We start from the raw sequence: 22,669 nt of genomic DNA, 5'->3' as shown, positions 1-22,669 counted from the left end.
CCCTTCATTGTTTTACATACCTTCTGAGTCTGTTCCCAAGAGTTTTTATCTGTTCCCTAGCTTATCCAATCTTTCCTCGTGACTGTAATTTTCCAGTCATAAAAATATCCTCGTAATACTTCTCCTTCCCACAATACAATTATATCCTTCCCGCAATGTGGTGACCATAATGACTGTGCACTCAAGTGTGGTCTACCTCGCATTGTTGTACACTAACATAATCTCCACACTCTTCCAGGCACACCCTATGAAAGAAAACACCCAAATGTTTTCCTATCCAGATTATTGATCCATCCGTACTGGCTCTTGAGGATCTGTGGACATTCACTGCACGACTCTTTTGTTCCCTCACACTAAGTAACCGTACCTTTCTCTCCAAATGCATTATCTCAATTAGCTTCAATTATCCAACTGGCCAGACTGTCTGTACGTTCCTGCAGTCTGAAATGTTCCTCCTCACTGCCAATAACAGGTATCTTTATGCCATTTATCTCATATCCCATCCATTTGTCTTCTTATATTCCAAATAAGAAACCCACTGGGTAACAGGCAATCATCATAATACTTTTTGAACAACACTACACTAGCAGTGTTGCTGCCCCTTAGCAGCACTCCAAAAGCCAAGGAGGTTTGAAAAATTGTCCAAGAGCGGCACAGTGGCACAGGTTCGATCCTGATTACGGGTGCTTCCTGTGTGAAGTTTGTACGTGACCTGTGTGGGTTTTCTCCAGAAGCTCCGGTTTTCTCCCACGCTCCAAAGACGTACACGTTAGTTGGCTTGATAAATAGTACACTAGTGCATGTAATACAGTATTAGTGTGCGGGGATTGTTGGTCTGCGTGGATTGTTGGTCTGCGTGGACTCGATGGGTCGAAGGACCTGTTTCTCTAAACACTTCCCATTTAGCAGTATATTTGAAAGTGGATAAATCCAGCAGGCCCAGATGAAATATATGTATGAAAAATATATGTATTGAAATAAATCTCATCATAGCCTATTGAGTTCATCTATTTTCAAATATGCTACCCCCTTAATAATTTACTATCTTTATTAATATCTTACACTTATTGGCTTATTGCAACATTGGCATCATCCCAATCTTGTGAGAATACTGTTGTTAGATCACCACAGTCTAGTAAAATTGGCCTATCCCTAATATTTAAACTGTTCTATAATATCATTAACTTTGTCTGCAACAAATTTAGCTGAATAACGTTCACTGCCACAAAGAACCTACTTTAATATTCTATGCCGGTGATACCCTTCCAACCTGCCCAGCCTCCTTCCCTGAGACAAAATGCAGAATTACCCATCTTGGATGATTCATCTTTTTTTATTTCCTGTGAGGAATTGATCCAGTTCCATTCTTTCTCTGACAGATCCCAGAGTTGAGGCAGGATATCCACATACCAGATTACTGCTGTCTTGGTGACAAGGATGAAGATGAGATCACCATTAACGCCTGGTTTGGACCAACGGGAACGGTTTCTCCTCTGCACCAGGATCCACAGCACAATTTTCTGACACAGGCGAGTACAGAAGCAAACTGCAAATACTCAAGTCAGCAGCTTCACGGGAAAGGCAAATGGTGCAGCCCCAGGGCAAGGTCAAAGAATGGCGACAAAACATGGGGAAGACCATTGCGTAGGAAAAATAATGTTTTATTATTAATGTTTAATGTTTTATGTATCATTCTTAACTCACACTGTATGTCATGTTGTCACTTGTGGGCGGAGCACCAAGGCAAATTCCTTGTATGTGTATACTTGACCAATAAACTTATTCATTCATTCAAAATCTGGGGATAGGACAATATATGGGGAGCATCTGAGAACATGTTCTGCATGCATTGCTCAGTAACACTGGCAAAATCCCGTATTTTCACAGAATATCTCAACCAGGATGTCTGTTCCACTCCTTTGCTGAGTCTAATTTGTGAAGTATTTGGCATGCTCAGCATTAAAATATTTGCACACTCTAGGAAAAGGGAAATGTGATGGTGATGTAGAGACTGGAGAGTCGTGACTGGATCTTGATGAATGCGAGGCATCGTAAGAAAAAGAGAAATGTAGATAACAGGTTTTGAAATGGATGATTCCGTTGGGATTGGTCATGCTTCAGGTTTCAGCATGCCTGACAAATCTGTTACAGTTCCTGCTAGGCAAAGTTTCATAAGGTAAATACATCCAGATAGATCATACAGCACATACTTTAGCCAGGATTTGAGATAAGTCTACTGCATTATTGATGAACGATTTGTCAGAAGACATTAAACTCGTGCCAAACCAGTGCTCCTACCACTTACAAACTCTCAGAGGATTCGATGTGTGGGAAGGACCTGCAGTTGCTAATTTAAACTAAAGATAGACACAAAATGCTGGAGTAACTCCGCAGGACATCAGGGTCTTGATCCGAAACGTCACCCATTCCTTCTCTCTTGAGATGCTGCCTGTCCCGCTGAGTTATTCCAGCATTTTGTGTCTATCCCAGAGGATTAAAAACTGGTCTTCAAGAGATAGCGTGTGGTATCCTCAGAATTACATTCTCATTGAGTTTTAAAGATAGGGATTGTGCAATCCGGCCGTCCATGTGACAGAAGTTGTGTAATGCAGTCAGTTGCGTGCAGGTGACTTGGCAAACATGTCAAGAATTACCAGTTTGGTAGGTTGGAAGGAGGAAATTGGAGACAGTAATAAGACTTGGGAGAAGAGAAAGGAAAATAGCTAATTTAAAGGGGTTTTTTTTCTCTTAATCTGTACAAGGAATTTTGATCTTTTTTCTCTGGTAGGTGGTGGGACAGAAATACATCCGCCTGTATTCGCCAGAAGAAACCCCAAAGCTGTATCCCCACCCAACACATCTTCTACACAACACCAGCCAGGTAATGATCGTGATGGGGAGGAGAACCAAAGCATGGATCAGATTTCAGAAGCGATAAGTTTGACTTTCATTAAATGAGTGGAAGTAGGAGGTATTTGAAAAATGGGGAATTAATCAAATATTAAGAAAAGAATGGGGATAGTGCAGTAGAAGGAGTGATTGGGATTATTGAGAGGACATATATATATATATTAATTTTTCCTTCTCTATTCTATTTGTTATATTGTCAAAAACAAAAAATAGATTAGAGTCAAGTGTGATTTCCCTTTCACCAATTTGGGCTGCCTACACAAATTACTTTGAAGAATGAAATGGGAAGAAATGTCTTCACTGATGTGATACTTTGACATTCTCTGGCTCACAGGGTAGTGGGATCTCAATTGCCACGGGTATTCAAGATGGAAATCAATAGATTTTTAGAGATTGAGTGAATCAAGGGATTTAGGGTTAGTGCAGGAAAGTGCCACTGAACTAAAATATTTCCATTAGTCTCATTAAACTTGGATTGGCCACGAGGAGCCAACTGGCCTAATTTCTTATCTATTATGTCCTCACATAATTCCTTAATGTACATTGTTCTAATGCAAGGATCAAACAAATTGATCCCAGTTCCATGTGATCAGTGTTTCTGTCATTTTTTTAGGTGGATGTGGAAAATCCAGACTTGGCGAATTATCCAGAGTTTGAATTGGGTAATTTCCAGGAATGCATCCTGAACCCAGGAGAGGTCCTTTTCATCCCAGTGAAATACTGGCATTATGTAAGGTCTTTGAATATCAGCTTCTCCGTCAGTTTCTGGTGGTCCTGATTGTTGCTCGTAGAATGTAAAACATCGAGCTGTGTGAGAATGCGTGTGAATTCTAAAGCCAGAGGTGGATACATCAGCAATTGACCTGACATGGGAAGAGATGCAGAGACTGAGGAAGAGATTAAAAAGAACAAAGCTGGGTGGGATCTGCAGAAAGTTGCACGGCCAGTGAGTAAAAGGTGGCTACATGCAGGGTTTTGACCATTACTGTGCCAGAAATCACAATTTCTCTGTGCAGCAGCTAAAGCTTCCACATTATACTGCAGTTCATTATCGGGAGCAACTCAATTGCAATGCAGCTGACCCCACGGGTGGAGATTTCTACACGACTAACTATGTTCAGTCCCACCTCCAGGCAGCTGATAGTTCAGATTGAATATGGAAGGTTATGAAGACTGGCAAACCCAAAGACTTTGAGACACTTTTCATTAGGTCACTCAAAAATAAAAGCGAAGCGTTTTCATTTGAAGCATTCAAAAATATTGATTTTATTGTGCAAGTAAAGCAGTGGATTTTTCTCAGTTAACGTGTCAGGCTCGTTCACGATGCAGCAAAACCTTTATCATTGACGGGTGAAGGAAAATGATATTCCTTCCTACTGAGCAAGGAGTAGTTGTCTGAACCCAAAAGACTTCCTGAGTGAATGACATGTTGGCCTTTATAACAAGAGTCGAGTATAGGAGCAAAGAGGTCCTTCTGCAGTTGTACAGAGCCATAGTGAGACCACACCTGGAGTATTGTGTGCAGTTTTGGTCCCCTAATTTGAGGAAGGACATTCTTGCTATTGAGGGAGTGCAGTTTAGGTTTACAAGGTTAATTCCCGGGATGGCAGGACTGTCATATGTTGAGAGAGTGGAGTGGTTGGGCTTGTACATTCTGGAGTTTAGTAGGTCGAGAGGGGATCTTATTGAAACATATACGATTGTTACGAGTTTGAACACGGTAGAGGCAGGAAACATGTTCCCAATGTTGGGGGAGTCCAGAACCAGGGGCCAGTTTAAGAATAAGGAGTAAGCCATTTGGAACGGAGATGAGGAAACACTTTCTCACACAGAGTTGCGAGTCTGTGGAATTCTCTGCCTCTGAGGGCGGTGGAGACCGGTTCTCTGGATACTTTCAAGAGAGCTAGATAGGGCTCTTAAAGATAGCGGAGTCAGGGGATATGGGGAGAAGGCAGGAACAGGGTACTGATTGGGGATGATCAGCCATGATCACATTGAATGGCAGAATGGCCTACTCCTGCACCTATTGTCTATTTGGGGCAGGATCCCACTTAGTTTAATTTAGAGATACAGTGTGGAAACAGGCCCTTCGGCCCACTGAGTCCGCACCGACCAGCAATCCCCGCACATTAACATTATCCTACATACACTGGGGACAATTTACATGTACATCTCTAAACATTTCCTATCCATATATCTGTTCAAATGTCTTTTACAAGGGGTAACATAACCAGGAATTATCTTATATTTTACATAATAGTTAATATCTGGAATATAGTGTAATAGAAACATAGAAAATAGGTGCAGGAGTAGGCCATTCGGCCCTTTGAGCCTGCACCGCCATTCAATATGATCATGGCTGATCATCCAACTCAGTATCCTGTATCTGCCTTCTCTCCATACAAGGGCCACATCTAACTCCCTCTTAAATATAGCCAATGAACTGGCCTCAACTACCTTTTGTGGCAGAGAATTCCAGAGATTCAACACTCTCTGTGTGAAAAATGTTATTCTCATCTCGGACCTAAAAGATTTCCCCCTTATCCTTAAACTGTGACCCCTTGTTCTGGACTTCCCCAACATCGGGAACAATCTTCCTGCATCTAGCCTGTCCAACCCCTTAAGAATTGTGTACGTTTCTATAAGATCCCCCCTCAATCTTCTAAATTCTAGCGAGTACAAGCCAAGTCTATCCAGTCTTCATATGAAAGTCCTGACATCCCAGGAATCAGTCTGGTGAACCTTCTCTGTACTCCCTCTATGGCACAATAGGATACAATTACTACATTGGAGGTGTTTTGATGACACTTAAACAATCAAGACACAGAATGGTATGGTTATTATATAAGCAAATGGAACCAGAGTAGATGGCCAAAATGGTTGGCTTGAATGGGGTGGGCCGAAGGACCTGTTTCTATGCTATATGACTGTAAAATACTGTTAATGGGCCTCGGTATTTGTATGAGAATTTGCTGCTCTGGTTATATATATTGGCTCTCTGTGCATTACGTTGTGGTAATGCTGTCTTGAAGAGCTCTGCACATTTTATGACATAATTTGTCTGTAGTAATTGGACTGCACTCAATCAGAAACATGTATGAACTGGTAAAGTACCAATAAGGAGACCAAGAGAGTGTTAAAACAGCTACTAGTATAAATTACTCAATCAATAGATACCGGTTCATTATTACCATTATGTCCTGTGCCCTACTCACTGATCTATGAGCATGAATAAAATCAATTGCAATCTGAGCAAATAAACATTAAAGACTGCAAATTTCTAGTTCTGGAAAGTAGCTTTAAATAGAGGATAAAGAGATATAATTTCTAACCAAAACTTTGAACACAAACCTGCACTTGTTGAGCTCAATTCAAAGCAATTTCCCTGGGTAAGGAGTTGGTGAGAGTGAGAACACAGTTGACTCAGCTTAGTGTTTGTGTAAGAGCGACTCTCAGAACAAAAGTGAGTTAAATTATACTGTAGAAAATCAGGTTTTGAATCCAATGTAGGCAAAGGATATCCTATCCCCACTAACTAAGTGACTTTTTAAAAAAAAATCAGTTTTACATCAAGCTGCTCATACAACTCCACATGGAAGTTGTTACATTATTATGCATGCAAATAGGTAAATAGACTCGTTAAGAGTGGGAGCTTTTCTCAATAACAATCTGGGCTACATTAGCCTTAAAGGACTGTTTAGGATTTAAGGAATGCTATCCATTTACACGTTGGCCTTCAGGTTAGTAGGTGCCATCAACCTCATATACAGTAACTATTAGGATAATGACATGGGTCAGAATTATACTGACTAGGGAAGTGCGCAGAGATTTTGATTTAAAGCAAATACATGTGATGTGATTCAACCTGATGGCAAAAACGAGGATGAGTGGAGAGAATCTTGACTTTGAATATAGTGTGTGATAGAGTACAAAAGCAAGGAAGTCACATTCAACTATTCAAAAACATCAGTTAGGTCTCAGCTGGAGTGTCAGGCTTCAGGAAGGAGGTCAAGGCACAGATGAGGTTTACCACAATATTGTTAATATGTTTTGTTTCTTCTGCTCTTTTCAGGACTTCTTTTGTTGAAAGGATCTTTTTTTCTGTTAAAAGTGTCTAACTGATGAAAAGTTATCGAACCCGAGACAAAAGATTAAACAAACCAGACTGCAAACTTACTTGTTGCAGGACAGTCACGGGATGAGGGAGTAGTCTTTGCGATATACGGCTCCAGTATTTGAATTTTACACCACACCACACCTCACAGGGACAGGGACAGAATTTTAACAAGGGGATAAATGTTAAAAGTCATTTTATTAGAAAACAGCTTATCTCAATCACATTTGAGTCTGTTGATTATGGGAACAAGATTTAACATTAATTCCCAGAACTGGGCCACTGTGGGATGGGTTCAGATAGAGAATACAAAGGTGTCCAAATCCCCACCTGAAGGGGCATCGAAGTATATTACAAACTGGCAAGAGCAGAGTGCTGCTTAGTGGAGGCACCATATCCTGCACTGTAACACACAGCAGTACAGTTAAACCACAAGGTTCAGTGTGTCAGCTCCACGAGTCCAACTGACTGGAAGCAAACCTATTTAATGCAGGAATGTGCCTCGGCTCTGAACAGCAAATCCTTCCCCTCGCCTCCCTCCGTTCAACGGCTGCTACATTTTGCGTGATGCCTCATTCCCGATGACGGTGTCGAGTCTTGGGCGTGGAGGAGGGAGGGGGCATTGATGGCTCAGTCCTGTGGACAGCTGGGTGAGAGGTGAACTCGTGTTAAGTCAGCAGTCATGAGCATCCTGTTACTCCACAAAAATATAGAATATCGCAATACTACAACACATTTAAAACCATCCACGGTGGCAATGGCGTGACACAGCACCATTCAGTGTATGTGAACTGCTGAACTGAGTTCCAGCTCTTCACAGGTAAACCACGGTCTGGGATACCACTAGTGTACAAATTCAGTAAACTATCTATGACTGTCAACTTGGAACGTAATCTCTGAAGCAGATTGCTGTGAATAAAAGAAATGTATCTTTCAGTGCTGCCCTGAAAGGCAACAATCTAGTAAACTTATCACAGTCTCCTAGTAACAGCTTGCGTACAAAACAGAAACAAGGGACTAGGTGACTGCCTCGTATCCATTGCTTGAATAATCTGCAAGACCTGTAGGATTTACTCTATTGAGTTCCAAGGGTGATGTGATATTGCCCTGTTTAATAACTATTTTCTACAAACGTCCTCCCACGTTTTATGGACCTTAAATATAATTCAATGGCCTGACCTTGAGGTGAGGCAGAATCAAACCATCTGCACTCCAGCTGTTCGTGGCGGATTAGATGTGGGCTGTGACCAGGCAAATTAATGATTATGCACTTTATATAATAATCTTGTTGATTAAACAGTTGTTACCTGGGATCTCATGAGGCCAGAACTCTCTGCAGTGTGGACAGCAAGGGTCATCCCGACCTTGGAAATACTTGGCAGCGCAGGGAAGATGGATCCTGGCCGCACACAACTCGCACGTTTGACCCTGGAATCAAATACGTGAGATAACGGAGATAAACAAGAATCTAAAAATACAGTAGGGCTGAACATCTAATTGCAGAACAAGTCCGCAACCCCTGCTCTCCAAAGTATTTACTTTGTTGCTACTGGCAGGCGTGGTGGTTGAGTGAATATATTTCAGCTTTCTTCTTCTTCGCCTATCCCACCTAATCCCCAACCAAGGATCCCAACAGGTTAAGGACAGAACTCCAAGTTAGTACCCGCAATATTCTACCCCTAAGCTTTAGACTTTAGAGATCGGAAACTGAGGGGTAACGTTTTCCCACAAAGGGTGGTGGGTGTATGGAACAAGCTGCCAGAGGAGGTAGTTGAGGCAGGGACCATCCCAATGTTACAGAAACAGACTGGTGCCTGGATATGTCCCAAACGCGGGCAGGTGACATTAGTGTAGCTGGGACATGTTGGCCAGTATGGGCAAGTTGGGCCGAAGGGTCTGTTTCCATGCAGTATCACTCTATGATACAGTGCGGAAACAGGTCCTTGGGCCCACCAAGGCCACGCCGACCTATGATCACCCTGTACACCAACACTATCCTACACACTATGGACAGTTTTACAACTTACCGAAGTCTATTAACCTACAAATCGGTACGTTGGGGGAAACCGGAGCACCCGGAGAAAACCCCGCGTTCACAGGGAGAACGTAAAAACTCTATACAGACAGCACCCATAGTCAGGATCAAACCTGGGTCTCTGGCGCTGAGCCACCCAAGCTGCATATGCAATAGTTGCAGATCTCACATCCGCGCTTGTATACAGAAGGCACGGCAATACCTGGATTGCGATGTTGTGGCAGATGTTGCACTCTTTCACCAGGTCCTGGTACATGTTGCGAATGTATTGTTCTAGCTCCATAATGCAACGAGTGCTGAGAATGTACTCGCCCTCTTTCTAATAAAGACGAAATAAATAGCAATAGAGTCACAAGGAGCCAAAGCTTAGTGCTTTCATAAATCATAGGAGCAGATTTAGACCATTCGGCCCATCAAGTCGACTGCCATTCAATCATGGTAGATCTATCTCTCCCTCTCAACTCCTGCCTTCTCCACATAATCCCTGACACCAATTCTAATCAAGAACATATCAATCTCCAGCTTAAAAATATCCATTGTCATGGCCTCCAGACTTCTGTGGCAATGAATTCCACAGATTCACCACCCTCTGACTAAAGAAATTCCTCCTCATCTTCTGAGACTATGGCATCTGGTCTTGGACTCTCCCACTAGTGGAAACATTCTCTTCACATCCACTCTATACAGGTATTACTTGCACGGTCAGATATGCAAGACTCAGCTGCCACTTGCCTCACAGAGCCACTTGTCCTGCACATATCTCTGCAGAACCTGCTCCGCTTCCTTCTTCTTCATTTTCTTGGGCTGCAGTTGATCAGCCAGGTTCAGAATGTCCGTAGAAGAAGCAATGCCACTCTCTGACTCGAGAACCAAGTCCAACTGAAAAAGAAGGACTTAACTGTTAGCTGTTGCTTGAATGGTGCTTAACAGGTTGAATTGGCACCCAGAGAAATTTGAAGTGATTTACTTTGGTGGTGTAGCAGACAGAGAGATATCAAGTTCCCAAATGGCTCTGGGAGGACACTCTGCTGGCCAGAGATTCTGGGAAAGCACAGTGAAGTGAGGTTACCTGGTCAGTATCATTGCAAGAAAGGAGACTCAGCTCTGTGAGCTGAGCCTGAGCATAGGTCAAGGAGGCTCTGGCAAATGATGTTCCGTGAAGGGGACAGTCTGATCAATTACAAAAGCTCAAAGTGGCACTTTTTAAATTAAAGAACCAATTGCGGCAGCAGGGTTTTTGAAGGAGTTAAAGAAACATATAGTTGTATGGATATGGTATGTGCTGAGAGTGTGTAATTTGCTGTAGCTAACTCAGCAATGACTGGAAGAAATGCATTATAATAAGGCACCGTATGAGACAACCAGCACCGATGGCTGGGGAGACAAACACTAAAGAAGATGACCCTGAGTCAGGGACTCGGAGAAGTACTCTCCTGGTCTAACTGCAGCCAGGTTCATCTGCAGCGGGTAATATCGAAATACAGGAGGTTGAGGTTAACGATTTGTGTAGCAAAAAGGAAGAATTTTAAAATTAAAGAGTTAAATAAATGCATGAATTATAGGTGATTAATAAAGTATAGTTATTTGTCAAAGTTAAGAGTCTGGTGTATTTTGTCACGTGCTGTACTTAATTGGCAACAGTAGACATCGAATTTTATACATGGTGAGTACACACACATCCAATTCCATTCACCACACATGTTAACATGCAGATACATCAAGCTAATAGGAAAGAAAATGGTATATTGATTTTTATGCCTAATGGGAATGAAAATAGTATATTGATCTTTATTTGAAGGCTTTGATGTAACCAGAGCTGGAATAGTTTTGGTTTTCACTACACGAAAAGGTACCTGCTTAAAAGCAGAGCGGTTAAATGGAGACACCAAGGGATTTCAGATGCTGGTTTACCATAAAGACTCCACAACATGCTGGTTGCCTATCCACCTTCACGACAGATACTGCCTGACCTGCTGAGTTACTCCAGCAATGTTGTGTCCTTTTTAAAGCAGACCAATACTGATATAGATTGATCTTTTGGAGAGAGCCAATTGGCCCTTTTCTGTTTTACCAATAGGAGGGAATAGTTTATTTTTTGAATTGTGGACAGGATACACTAAATGTTTCCCCCTGGCTAAAGTAAAAGTCTCACCATTTCAGACTGATAAAAGCAAAAATATCTTTAATTGCGATTATAATTCTTTGAAAAGTTCTATGGCTGCCCAGTCAATTTGTATCTTCAAGACTATGAAAGACTGGGATAGGATAGGGATCAGGCAGGAAAAGTGGTGCTGAAATAGTTACTCAGTCACGATCCTATTGAAAGGTGAGGTTGGCTTTAAACCTAATCTGGCTTCTGTCTCTCCTGCTCTTAGATCTTCATCTGTTGTAAGGTGGGAATGTTTGCCATATTAGCCAGTATCCTTCACGACAGATACTATTCAGCCTTTAGTCTGCTGACCATCGATGCAGTTCTCCAAGTTCAAGTTCAATTTATTGTGTCCTTTTTTGATTGACCAAGCACACCAATACAATAGATATCACTAGATGGAATCAACGTTCTTAACTTGGTGTAAGGCAGTTACCGCAGGTGTAGGGTGGGCGGCGGACTCGAGTCGCACACCTCTGCAGTCCTTCTGTCGTTTATTTTTTGTCTCGTTTGTAGTTTTTTTTTTTAAACTGGGTTTGGGAGGGGGGGGAAACTTTTCAAAATCTTTCCCCTGCACGGAGAACCCGACCTTTTCTCTGTCGGGTCTCCGTTGTCGTTGGGGCCGAGCACCGTGGAGCGTCCTCCAACCGGAACGACCTGGGGCTCCAGTCGCGGAGCCTGCGGACTACTCACCATCGTGGAGCTGGCCGAGTTCAGAGCGGGAGGAGCGGTGGTGGTGCGCTGCTGCAGCCCGACCCCGGAGATTCGGAGGCTCCAACCGCAGGTCTGGTGGACGGAGACACCAGGAGCCCGCGGGTCCCTGCTGGGAGACCGCTTTTCGGGGCTTCCGCAACGGCGACTTCTCCCGCCCGAGTTGCGGGGTTGAGGATGACCTGGAGTGGGGCCTTACATCGCCCGGCGCGGCTTTAAATGGCCACGGGACTTGTTAGCGCCCGCCAGGGGGCTCCAACACCAAGACCCGGAGCGCGGCCTTGCATCACCTGGCGCGGCTTTAATGGCCGCAGGACACTTACCATCGCCCGCCGGGGTCTTTGACTCTGACCAGGAGGAGAATGAGGAGAGCAGGAGAGAGATAAGACTTTGCCTTCCATCACAGTGAGGAGGAGATTCACTATGATGGATGTTTGTGTAAATTGTGTTGTGTCTCGGTTCTTCTTCTTGTTTGTATGACTGCAGAAACCAAATTTCGTTTGAACCTCTGGGTTCAAATGACAACAAATAAATTGTATTGTATTGTAACTTTCAGTCAGTCCACCTCCTTTGTTTAATTTCTTTAATTACTTTACCTAAGGTAGAGGGCAGGCATCAACACACCTGGTCAAAACTAATTCTTATGTTGCTTCAAGGTTTTAATTTAAGATAACATTTGACCAACAGAAAATTCACAGACTGTGTGAAATCAAGATTCTACAATAGCGCTGAAGGCGGCACTGGAGAAACTGCACAGTACTCACCGTTTTCTTGAACAACTCCAGTTCAGTTTCTGTGTAATCGCAAGCCATCCCAGTGATCTCTGTCTCAGCGAGGTTAATCTGGAGACAATGCAAGAGGGAGATAAAAAGCAAGTTACAGCCACCTGCAACCTCGGTACAAAGGCAGTGTGTTCTGTTGATGGGCAAAAGGGCACAAAGTGCTGGAGTAACTCAACAGGTCAGGCAGCATCTCCGGAGAACAAGGACATGTGACGTTTCGGGTCGAGATCCTTCTTCGGGCTGTGGATAGGAACGCCTGTAAACAAGGTGGGTCGAGTGAAGGCTCATTTTGTGGCTGGAATCTAAATTGTCACAGCTCAGGAAGTTCAGGGCATTATACAGGCTGAGGGGGTTTCACATCTTCACACCTTCCACATATTAACCTTAATTCATCGCACACTGTTCTTTTCATACAATCAACAAATCATTGACTTGCGATTTCTCTACAGTTGCCCTCATCATTGTTCTGCTAAATAATTGGGAGGTGATTAGGTGGGAGTCAAGCCAAGAAATAGCATTGCTTAACCAAACCGCAGCACAGTCACAACACGCTCACGGCCTCAATAAACCAAAACAGAGGCACACACAAGATTTGTAGAAGTTTAACGTGTAGTAGGTATAGGAATGTTAGCCCCACAGAGCACTGTATAAATGTTTGCTGCTGCGTTTAAATTCATTTGGCTGTGGAGAAAATAAGGGGCAAAATTGGACACTGAATACTTTAGAGATACAGCGTGGAAAACAGGCCCTTCGGCACATGGAGTCCACGCCAACCAGCGATCACCCCGTACATTAGCACTATCCCATACACTAGGAACAATTTACAGTTTATTACCAAGCCAATCAGCCTACAAACCTGTACACCTTTGGAGTGTGGGAGGAAACCTGAGCACCCCGAGAAAACCGAAGCAGGTCACGGGGAGAACGTACAAATTCTGTGGAGACAGCATCCAGTCAGGACCCAACCCAGGTCCCTGGCGCTGTAAGGCAGCAACTCTACCGCTGTGCTGCCCAAATGATGCTTGGGACACGAGTCAAGCTTTTCCATAGTGCAACAGAGTGTCCAAAGCAGAGAATCAGATATTGCTGGAAGGGAACTTCACATACATTACCAACGAGGAAAGGCTTTTGAAGCACCCATGATTGGTGTCAGGTATTCTGAGACAGCACTGGAAAATAGACTGTATTGTGGACGTCAGTGTGAGGCTCCGTGTTGAACCGTGGGATTTCTTCGTGCCAGGGATTAACAGGAAGAGTTTGCACTCAATGCAGGGCTAGATCACACATCACTGCATCTGTAACTTTGAGGCATGTGGTTATCTTGCCATAAAACAAGCTCTGCAGCTGTCTATTTAAGGACTACATTCCACAGTGACATGGCATGTCCTACTTACCAAAGCATAATACTGCTGTCCATCATCCTCACTCATCCCTTTCCTGATCTCCATGAACAAAGGCTGCAGATGAGTGTTGATATTTTTGATAAACTCGTCCAGCTGGTCATGTCTGTAATGCACTGGAGATGAAAAAGAAAGAAGAGTCATTGTGTTGGATCACAAGAATGAAGGTCACAGCAGAGAAAATATAATCTCAATCTCTCTTATAACCCATCTGCAAACTCACCATTACCTTGAGCTTGGAAGAGCTCTGGTTTTATGTTCTATAATATAATGCATGTGGGCAAAGGCTAGCAGAGAGGAGAGAGCAAGCAAGGGCGTGGGACTTGTCAGTCTGTGGCAATAACAGGTAGGAAGTTGGGTCTTCTACAGGTCAAAAGTGACCGAAGTAAGCCAAGTATCAGCAAGAAAGGAAGTTTGTGAGAAAGGGAAGAAAAAGACACCCAAGGAGTGGAATGGAAGTATGCTGTTGATACCAAACAGTGAAGAGGAGGAGAGACTGGGATTGAGGAGAGATGAGATTGATCCCTGGGATGGCGGGACTGTCATATGAGGAAAGATTGAAAAGACTAGGCTTGTATTCACTGGAGTTTAGAAGGATGAGGGGGCCGCATCTTATAGAAACATGTAAAATTATAAAAGGACTGGACAAGCTAGATGCAGGAAAAATGTTCCCAATGTTGGGCGAGTCCAGAACCAGGCGCCACAGTCTTAGAATAAAGGGGAGGTCAATTAAGACTGAGGTGAGAAAAATCTTTTTCACCCAGAGAGTTGTGAATTTATGGAATTCCCTGCCACAGAGGGCAGTGGAGGCCAAGTCACTGGATGGAGTTAAGAGAGAGTTAGATAGAGCTCTAGGGGCTGGTGGAGTCAAGGGATATGGGGAGAAGGCACGCACGGGTTATTGATAGGGGACGATCAGCCATGATCACAATGAATTGCGGCTCGAAGGGCTGAATGGCCTCCTATTGCACCTATTTTCTATGTTTCTATGACTAGTTAAATATGATTTCATAATGTGAGGAAGTTGATTCCACCAGGGGGAGGAGAGATGGTGGGAAGCATGATGCGAAGCTTGATTATGATGAGCTACTGTCTCTGCTGTCAACAGGCAATGATAACCAGAGTCCAGTTCACCTGCTGTGTTCAATGAAAATAATGGTCAGTCAGAGATGGGGAGATAGAAACATAGACATAGAAACATAGAAACTAGGTGCAGGAGTAGGCCATTCGGCCCTTCGAGCCTGCACCGCCATTCAATATGATCATGGCTGATCATCCAACTCAGTATCCTGTTCCTGCCTTCTCTCCATACCCCCTGATCCCTTTAGCCACAAGGGCCATATATAACTCCCTCTTAAATATATCCAATGAACTGGCCTCAACTACCTTCTGCGGCAGAGAATTCCAGAGATTCACCACTCTGTGTGAAAAAAGTTTTCCTCATCTCGGTCCTAAAAGATTTCCCCTTTATCCTTAAACTGTGACCCCTTGTTCTGGAAATGGAAAGGGCGGTTCACACATGCGTCTGGAACAAAAGGCAGAGATTCAATTTGGTTGTGCAATTAAATATGGGGTCCAGACTCAAACGGTAATACTTTCTTTAATCACACATCCAGCTTTTTGTGCTTTTAGTCCAGATTTGAAATAATTGCCACACTTCCTTTTTTTATTTCCGCAGCCATCCTTTACTGCCACCGCACATTCCTCCCACCCACATATGCACGGTGATTTAATCACACCGAGGCATCCTCGTATTGAGGTATAATGGGCAGGGATGGGAAGAGAATGGTCGCCACACAAACATCAGGACCGCAGTGAAACATCTGACCACATCTCACTGACAGCAAAACATGCAGAGCATTGGAACAAATTAAATAACGCTTAAACCCAGGTTTCTTAAGTAGTTCTGTTACTAATCATATACAAGTACAAGTCATAAAGCATTCCTGCAGCTGGAAGTCCTGTTAATAGGTTACATTCCAAACACACCGGTGAGATTGAGCTGAATGGAGATAAATCTACTACTGTGATCGCGTTAAACATCTTTAAGTTTCTGCTATGTTAACATGTTAAAGATCTTTTCACACAGCAGTGGTCATCAAACATCAAACCAGGTTGCACTAACAGTAAACGAGAAGGGAGATAAAAGATCAGTCGGCTTACTTGTGCCACACACATCAAAACCTAGGCACTTTTCTTAACCACAGTTTGAACTGAGAAGTATCATTTGAAACAGCAACATGTTTTGTATTCAGGATTTTGTCCCACAGGTCAGGATTCGTTTCCATACACAAGGTGAGTTGAAACTCCAACCCCAGTGCTCTAATAACAAACCCCACGCACGTGCTGTACACGGAGTTGGAGGCTTCTGTGCCCAGACGCGAAGATGAAAATTTAAATTTTAAACTCGGAAGGCACGGTGGCACAGCAGTAGAGTTGCTGCCTTATGACGCCACAGATTCGGGATAAATCCTGACTACGGGTGCTGTCTGTATCGAGTTTGCATTCTCCCCTTGACCTGCATGGGTTTTCTCCAGTAAAATTGTAAATTGACCCTTGTGCAGGTAGGACAATGTTAGTGTGCGGGGATCGCTGTTCGGCGGGGACTCGGTGGGCCAAAGGGCCTGTTTCCACACTGTATCTCGAAACTAAACTAAAGCCGAGAGTAGTGTAGATATGGATGAAAGGAAAGCAAAATGGTGAGGATTATGGCAGAGGTAGCAGATCTTTAGATTAGTTACAAATCTTAAGGAGTCAGAGCTAGGTCTTAGTGATAACACAGCTATCAGAGAAATATACTTCAAGGTTGAATATATCAAGAATATAATATGTTTTTTTTGGAGGGAAACTTGCCACCTGATTCAATCTATGTTTATCTTTGACTCAAGTCCCACATGAACTTCATTAACTGTTCTCTGAAGTGACTTAGCAAGACACTTAGTTGTACCAAAGCATTACAAACTCAAATCTGCAGGGAAGAGCAGAGAATAACGAGCTCCCCACTGTGAACGACGACAACTCAAATGAACTCAATTTCTGATAGAAACTCATGGTTTCCCTCAGTAAGCACGTTTGGACAACACCAGGAAGAGCTCTTTCACCTGATCACTTTCCATTTTGTCTTCTGATGAAAGGTAACCGGTTGGTCATGACGCACACACAAGGTGCTTGACGTTAGTTAAGTCACTGAGCAAGTTCCTGTCTTGTATCGCTATACCACTTCCATAAAATGTTACTGAGAATTTTAATAAATGGACTTACAGTGTTATCAACAGAAATAGCGTTATGAAATGGGCGACACTAACTCGGTTATCTCCCTCCCACACCTCTCAAACAAAGAAACCTTTATCGAAAATCAAATAATGGCTGCGTATCGAGCAACTGTTATGCAAATCTCACCAGGGGAGGGAGAGAGAGGTGATATGAGGCTGGATAATATCCTGTCCTTGTTCCAGCTGTCAAGTCAGCTCAACAAAATTACTGGATGAGGCGAGGCTTGGTTGAAAATGAAAATTAGACTTCCAATTTAGTTCTATTTCATTGAAAAATGAAGTGAAGGCCCAAGGTGAAAAAAGGCTCTTCCCAGGGCACCTTTTGCAATCACATGGCACCACGAATCCCTCCACCAGTGAAGTACTTGAAGCCTACACCATGATTACATTACCATGATTACATTACCCTTGTACAATTTCCTGTGTTATATATTCAACGCTACGATTATAGATAGTGGGTCTATTATCTACTCCTATCAGCCATTCCAGTTTACATCCTCACTTTTTTGGACTAAACATAATTTGTCTCAACTACCTTGAACTTGTCCTTTACAAACAGCACGGTCACATTTCAAACTTTCCCATTGTATAATTTTGACATCCTTTAATCCTTTATAGATTATGAAAGAAAACTGGCAGGGAACATAAAAACTGACTGCAAAAGTTTTTATAGATATGTGAAAAGAAAGAGATTAGTTAAAACAAATGTAGGCCCCTTGCAGTCAGAAACAGGTGAGTTGATCATGGGGAACAAGGATATGGCGGACCAATTGAATAACTACTTTGGTTCCGTCTTCACTAAGGAAGACATAAATAATCTGCCGGAAATAGCAGGGGACTGCGGGTCAAAGGAGTTGGAGGAATTGAGTGAAATCCAGGTTAGCCGGGAAGTGGTGTTGGGTAAATTGAATGGATTAAAGACCGATAAATCCCCAGGGCCAGATAGGCTGCATCCCAGAGTACTTAAGGAAGTAGCTCCAGAAATAGTGGATGCATTAGTAATAATCTTTCAAAACTCTTTAGATTCTGGAGTAGTTCCTGAGGATTGGCGGGTAGCAAACGTAACCCCACTTTTTAAGAAGGGAGGGAGAGAGAAAATGGGGAATTACAGACCAGTTAGTCTAACATCGGTAGTGGGGAAACTGCTAGAGTCAGTTATTAAAGATGGGATAGCAGCACAGTTGGAAAGTGGTGAAATCATTGGACAAAGTCAGCATGGATTTACAAAAGGTAAATCATGTCTGACGAATCTTATAGAATTTTTCGAGGATGTAACTAGTAGCGTGGATAGGGGAGAACCAGTGGATGTGGTGTATCTGGACTTCCAGAAGGCTTTCGACAAGGTCACACATAAGAGATTAGTATACAAACTTAAAGCACACGGCATTGGGGGTTCAGTATTGATGTGGATAGAGAACTGGCTGGCAAACAGAAAGCAAAGAGTAGGAGTAAACGGGTCCTTTTCACAATGGCAGGCAGTGACTAGTGGGGTACCGCAAGGCTCAGTGCTGGGACCCCAGCTATTTAAAATATATATTAATGATCTGGATGAGGGAATTGAAGGCAATATCTCCAAGTTTGCGGATGACACTAAGCTGGGGGGCAGTGTTAGCTGTGAGGAGGATGCTAGGAGACTGCAAGGTGACTTGGATAGGCTGGGTGAGTGGGCAAATGTTTGGCAGATGCAGTATAATGTGGATAAATGTGAGGTTATCCATTTTGGTGGCAAAAACAGGAAAGCAGACTATTATCTAAATGGTGGCCGACTAGGAAAAGGGGAGATGCAACGAGACATGGGTGTCATGGTACACTAGTCATTGAAAGTAGGCATGCAGGTGCAGCAGGCAGTGAAGAAAGCGAATGGTATGTTAGCTTTCATAGCAAAAGGATTTGAGTATAGGAGCAGGGAGGTTCTACTGCAATTGTACAGGGTCTTGGTGAGACCACACCTGGAGTATTGCGTACAGTTTTAGTCTCCAAATCTGAGGAAGGACATTATTGCCATAGAGGGAGTGCAGAGAAGGTTCACCAGACTCATTCCTGGGATGTCAGGACTGTCTTATGATGAAAGACTGGATAGACTTGGTTTATACTCTCTAGAATTTAGGAGATTGAGAGGGGATCTTATAGAAACTTACAAAATTCGTAAGGGGTTGGACAGGCTAGATGCAGGAAGATTGCTCCCGATGTTGGGGAAGTCCAGGACAAGGGTCACAGCGTAAGGATAAGGGGGAAATCCTTTAAAACTGAGATGAGAAGAACTTTTTTCACACAGAGAGTGGTGAATCTCTGGAACTCTCTGCCACAGAGGGTAGTCGAGGCCAGTTCATTGGCTATATTTAAGAGGGAGTTAGATGTGGCCCTTGTGGCTAAGGGGATCAGGGGGTATGGAGAGAAGGCAGGTACAGGATACTGACTTGGATGATCAGCCATGATCATATTGAATGGCGGTGCAGGCTCGAAGGGCCGAATACTCCTGCACCTAATTTCTATGTTTCTATGTTTAACAGACGCTCCCTATCCTTCATATCCCTTCCAGTGACAACCCATTCATATCTCTCTCTTCTAATGTTCTGATGAAGGCATGCAGACCCAAAATGCTGGCAGTCTCTTTTTCCGCAGATGCTGCCTGACTTGCTGAGTTTTTCCAGCATTTTGTGTTCTGTTTCTGATTTTCTGGTACAACCCTGAAAAAAGCTTCTTCATTCTGTGAACTCCCAGCAAGAAAGTCATGCCTGGGTGCAAGAGTGACCTGTGCTCAGAGGTTTCGGCATAGAATTGTTGGAGTGACACAAAATGACCTGCAGCCAGCATTGCTTTGGAGAGCAGGAGAATGCTTTCAAGTGTAATGTAACTGAACATTTGCATATCTCCACCTGTCTCGTGCAGCCTGCTGGAGATTAGCTAGACTTGCCTTACTCACTCGCATGGGTCCCACCTATGCCTGTCTTTTTGTTGGTTATGTTGAACAGTCCTTGGTCCAAACATACACTGGCACCATCCCCCAACTCTTGTCAGCTAGATCAGCAACTACACCGGGGCTGCCTCTTGTACCTGTGCAAAACTATTGATTTCATTCACTTTACCACAAACTTCCACCCTGCCCTCAAATTCACGTGCACTATCACTGACACCTCGCTCACATTTTGTTGATCTGTCTCAGTCATAAGGAAGAGTCAGTCTATCGACTGACATTTACTATAAACCCACTGACTCCAATGATTATCTGGACTACACCCACTTCCATCCTGACTATTGCAAAGACACCATCTGACTGCATCCACTCCCAAGCTGAGCTTTTCATACAAGATGATATCTTTTATTTAATAAATGTGGTTTTCCACCTGCTGTCGTGGATGGATCCCTCAGCCGTGTCTCCTCTGTGCTCCATAGTTCTGCTCTTACTTTTCCTTCTCCTACATGGAGCAAGGATAGAGGTTCCCTGATCCACACCTTTCGCGACACTAGTCTCCACAATCAACACATCATTCTCTGACATTTCTGCCACCTTCAACGTGATCCTGCCAATGGACACATCTTTCCCATCCTCGACCACTTTCAGCAGAGACTGCTCCCTCACTCATCCCTTCCCACACAAACCACCCTCTCCCCAGGTACTTTCACCTGCTACTGCAGGATGAAACACACCTGTCCCTATATCTCCTCTCTCACATCCATCCAAGGACCCCAGCAGTCCTCCCAAGTGAGAGAGAGGTTCAGATGACACAAAGCTGGGTGGCAGTGTGATTTGCGATGAGGATGCTATGAGGCTGCAGGGTGACTTGGATAGGTTGGGTGAGACTAAGTGATTGTTTTGTCAAACACCTGTGCTCGGTCCACCAGGGACTGCTGTAATTCCCGGTTACTCACCATTTTAACTCCCCTGCTCATCATGCCCACACTGATGTTTCTTTTCCGGGCCTCCTCCATTGCCAGAACGAGGCCACATGCAAACTGGAGGAACAGTATTTGCATTGATCATGCACTACAATATTCCAAATGGACCAATTAAAACTTGGAGTAAGACTGCTTGGCAACTATCGTTCTTTCGCGAGGTTCTGTGTGAACAAACCCCTGGGCTGCTCTCAAATTCATGCACTGTAAGGCAAGGATTAAGACTAATACTTTATAACAAACCAGGTGGGGAGTAACAAAGAGTTGGCTGACCCTTGTGTATTTCACAGCAATGCTTGTGCAACTTCCGTGTTACAGAGCCTTCCAGGATCCCCTGTGACATCATTGTCTGTAGGAATCGTCGCTGGCCATCATTTAGTGCTGTTGCCATGGCGACACCTCGGTTTCCTAGAAGAAAGGTTGGATATTAATTGGGATTCCTAAGATCATGGGAACTGCTGAGGTCCCTGCTGACCCGCGCACAACAAATTGTGCCGTGTTGCATAGTTTAACCCCTGGCTCTGGGAATAGCACCGTTGCCTCTTAGTCTGGTGCTTGTGATTCAAAAGACTCAATCCAGAGACTAGTAGGCAAAATCTGGGTTGGCATTCCAATACAATACTGAGGAGGTTGTGATCCGTTAGGAGCTGACTTTTGAATGAGACGCCAAGTTGCATCGGCATTAGGGTGAAGGGGAGGGGGGAGGGGGTCTTCAATGGCAATGTACTGGGCAGTTTTTTTTTACAAACAGTAATAAGGAATGCACTGCCAGGGGTGGTGGTGGAGGCAGATATGATAGTAGCTTGTAAGAGGCTTTTAAATGAGCACATGGAAAGGAGTACAGGGAACAGAGGGATATGGATCATGTAAGGCAGATTAGATCACTTTAAATTTGCATCATGTTCGACACAAACATTGCGGGCTGAAGGATCCTTTCCTGTGCTGTTCTACATTCTACCGGGTCAGCTGGATATTAAAGATCCCACAGAAGTGTTAGGGAGCTTTTACTGGCTTCCTGACCAACATTTAATCCTCTATCGGCAATAACAAAAGGACAACATTTCTTCTTGCTTTTTGTGGAAGCTTTTTGTGTGAGAATTGACTTCCACATTTCATACTTAAAGGCAGCGAGTGGATTGGTTTTGATCTTCCATAATGCTTTCTTTTTTAATTAGTTTTTTGGTGGCTGGCATCACTAGAAAGACTAGTAATTATTGCCCATCTGGCCCCATTGCAGAAGCGTCCATGTCGCGGGGCTGGAAACTGGAAGTATCCTGAGCTAATTCTGCTACCACCATCATCTATTGCGACAAGCGATGGCTTCCACTGATTGTCGCCGTGCAAGGCTAGATCGGGTGAGGACAGCAGACGTTTTCCTCTGAGGATCAATGAAGCATTTTTT

At 43.7% G+C, this 22,669-nt stretch overlaps 2 protein-coding genes across 5 annotated transcripts in view; one reads left to right on the top strand and one right to left on the bottom strand.

Moving 5' to 3' along the window:
* Window positions 1–5,839, top strand: part of kdm8 (lysine (K)-specific demethylase 8) — a 34,826-nt gene extending 28,987 nt beyond the window's left edge. For all 4 annotated transcript variants that reach the window (XM_055651278.1, XM_055651276.1, XM_055651275.1 and 1 more), the window contains 3 exons: window positions 1,380–1,529; window positions 2,789–2,881; window positions 3,524–5,839. In XM_055651278.1, coding sequence (XP_055507253.1) covers window positions 1,380–1,529; window positions 2,789–2,881; window positions 3,524–3,688 — 408 coding nt within the window. In that variant the 3' untranslated portion in view covers window positions 3,689–5,839. The remainder of the gene's footprint in view (window positions 1–1,379; window positions 1,530–2,788; window positions 2,882–3,523) is intronic.
* A 1,364-nt stretch (window positions 5,840–7,203) lies between these two features.
* On the bottom strand, window positions 7,204–21,677 carry nsmce1 (NSE1 homolog, SMC5-SMC6 complex component). The gene is made up of 7 exons (XM_055651279.1): window positions 21,541–21,677; window positions 14,096–14,217; window positions 12,684–12,761; window positions 9,788–9,938; window positions 9,262–9,374; window positions 8,332–8,452; window positions 7,204–7,670 (listed from the first exon to the last, which is right to left on the bottom strand). The coding sequence occupies exons 1-7, from the start codon at window positions 21,656–21,658 to the stop codon at window positions 7,597–7,599; spliced, it is 777 nt and encodes a 258-aa protein (XP_055507254.1). The 5' UTR covers window positions 21,659–21,677; the 3' UTR covers window positions 7,204–7,596.
* Window positions 21,678–22,669: the final 992 nt, after the last annotated feature.

The sequence above is a fragment of the Leucoraja erinacea genome, chromosome 20, assembly GCF_028641065.1.
Source record: "Leucoraja erinacea ecotype New England chromosome 20, Leri_hhj_1, whole genome shotgun sequence".
In the NCBI taxonomy this organism is placed as follows: domain Eukaryota; kingdom Metazoa; phylum Chordata; class Chondrichthyes; order Rajiformes; family Rajidae; genus Leucoraja; species Leucoraja erinaceus.
The sequence above is the reverse complement of the archived record's forward strand: the minus strand, read 5'-3'. Positions and strand labels throughout refer to the sequence as shown.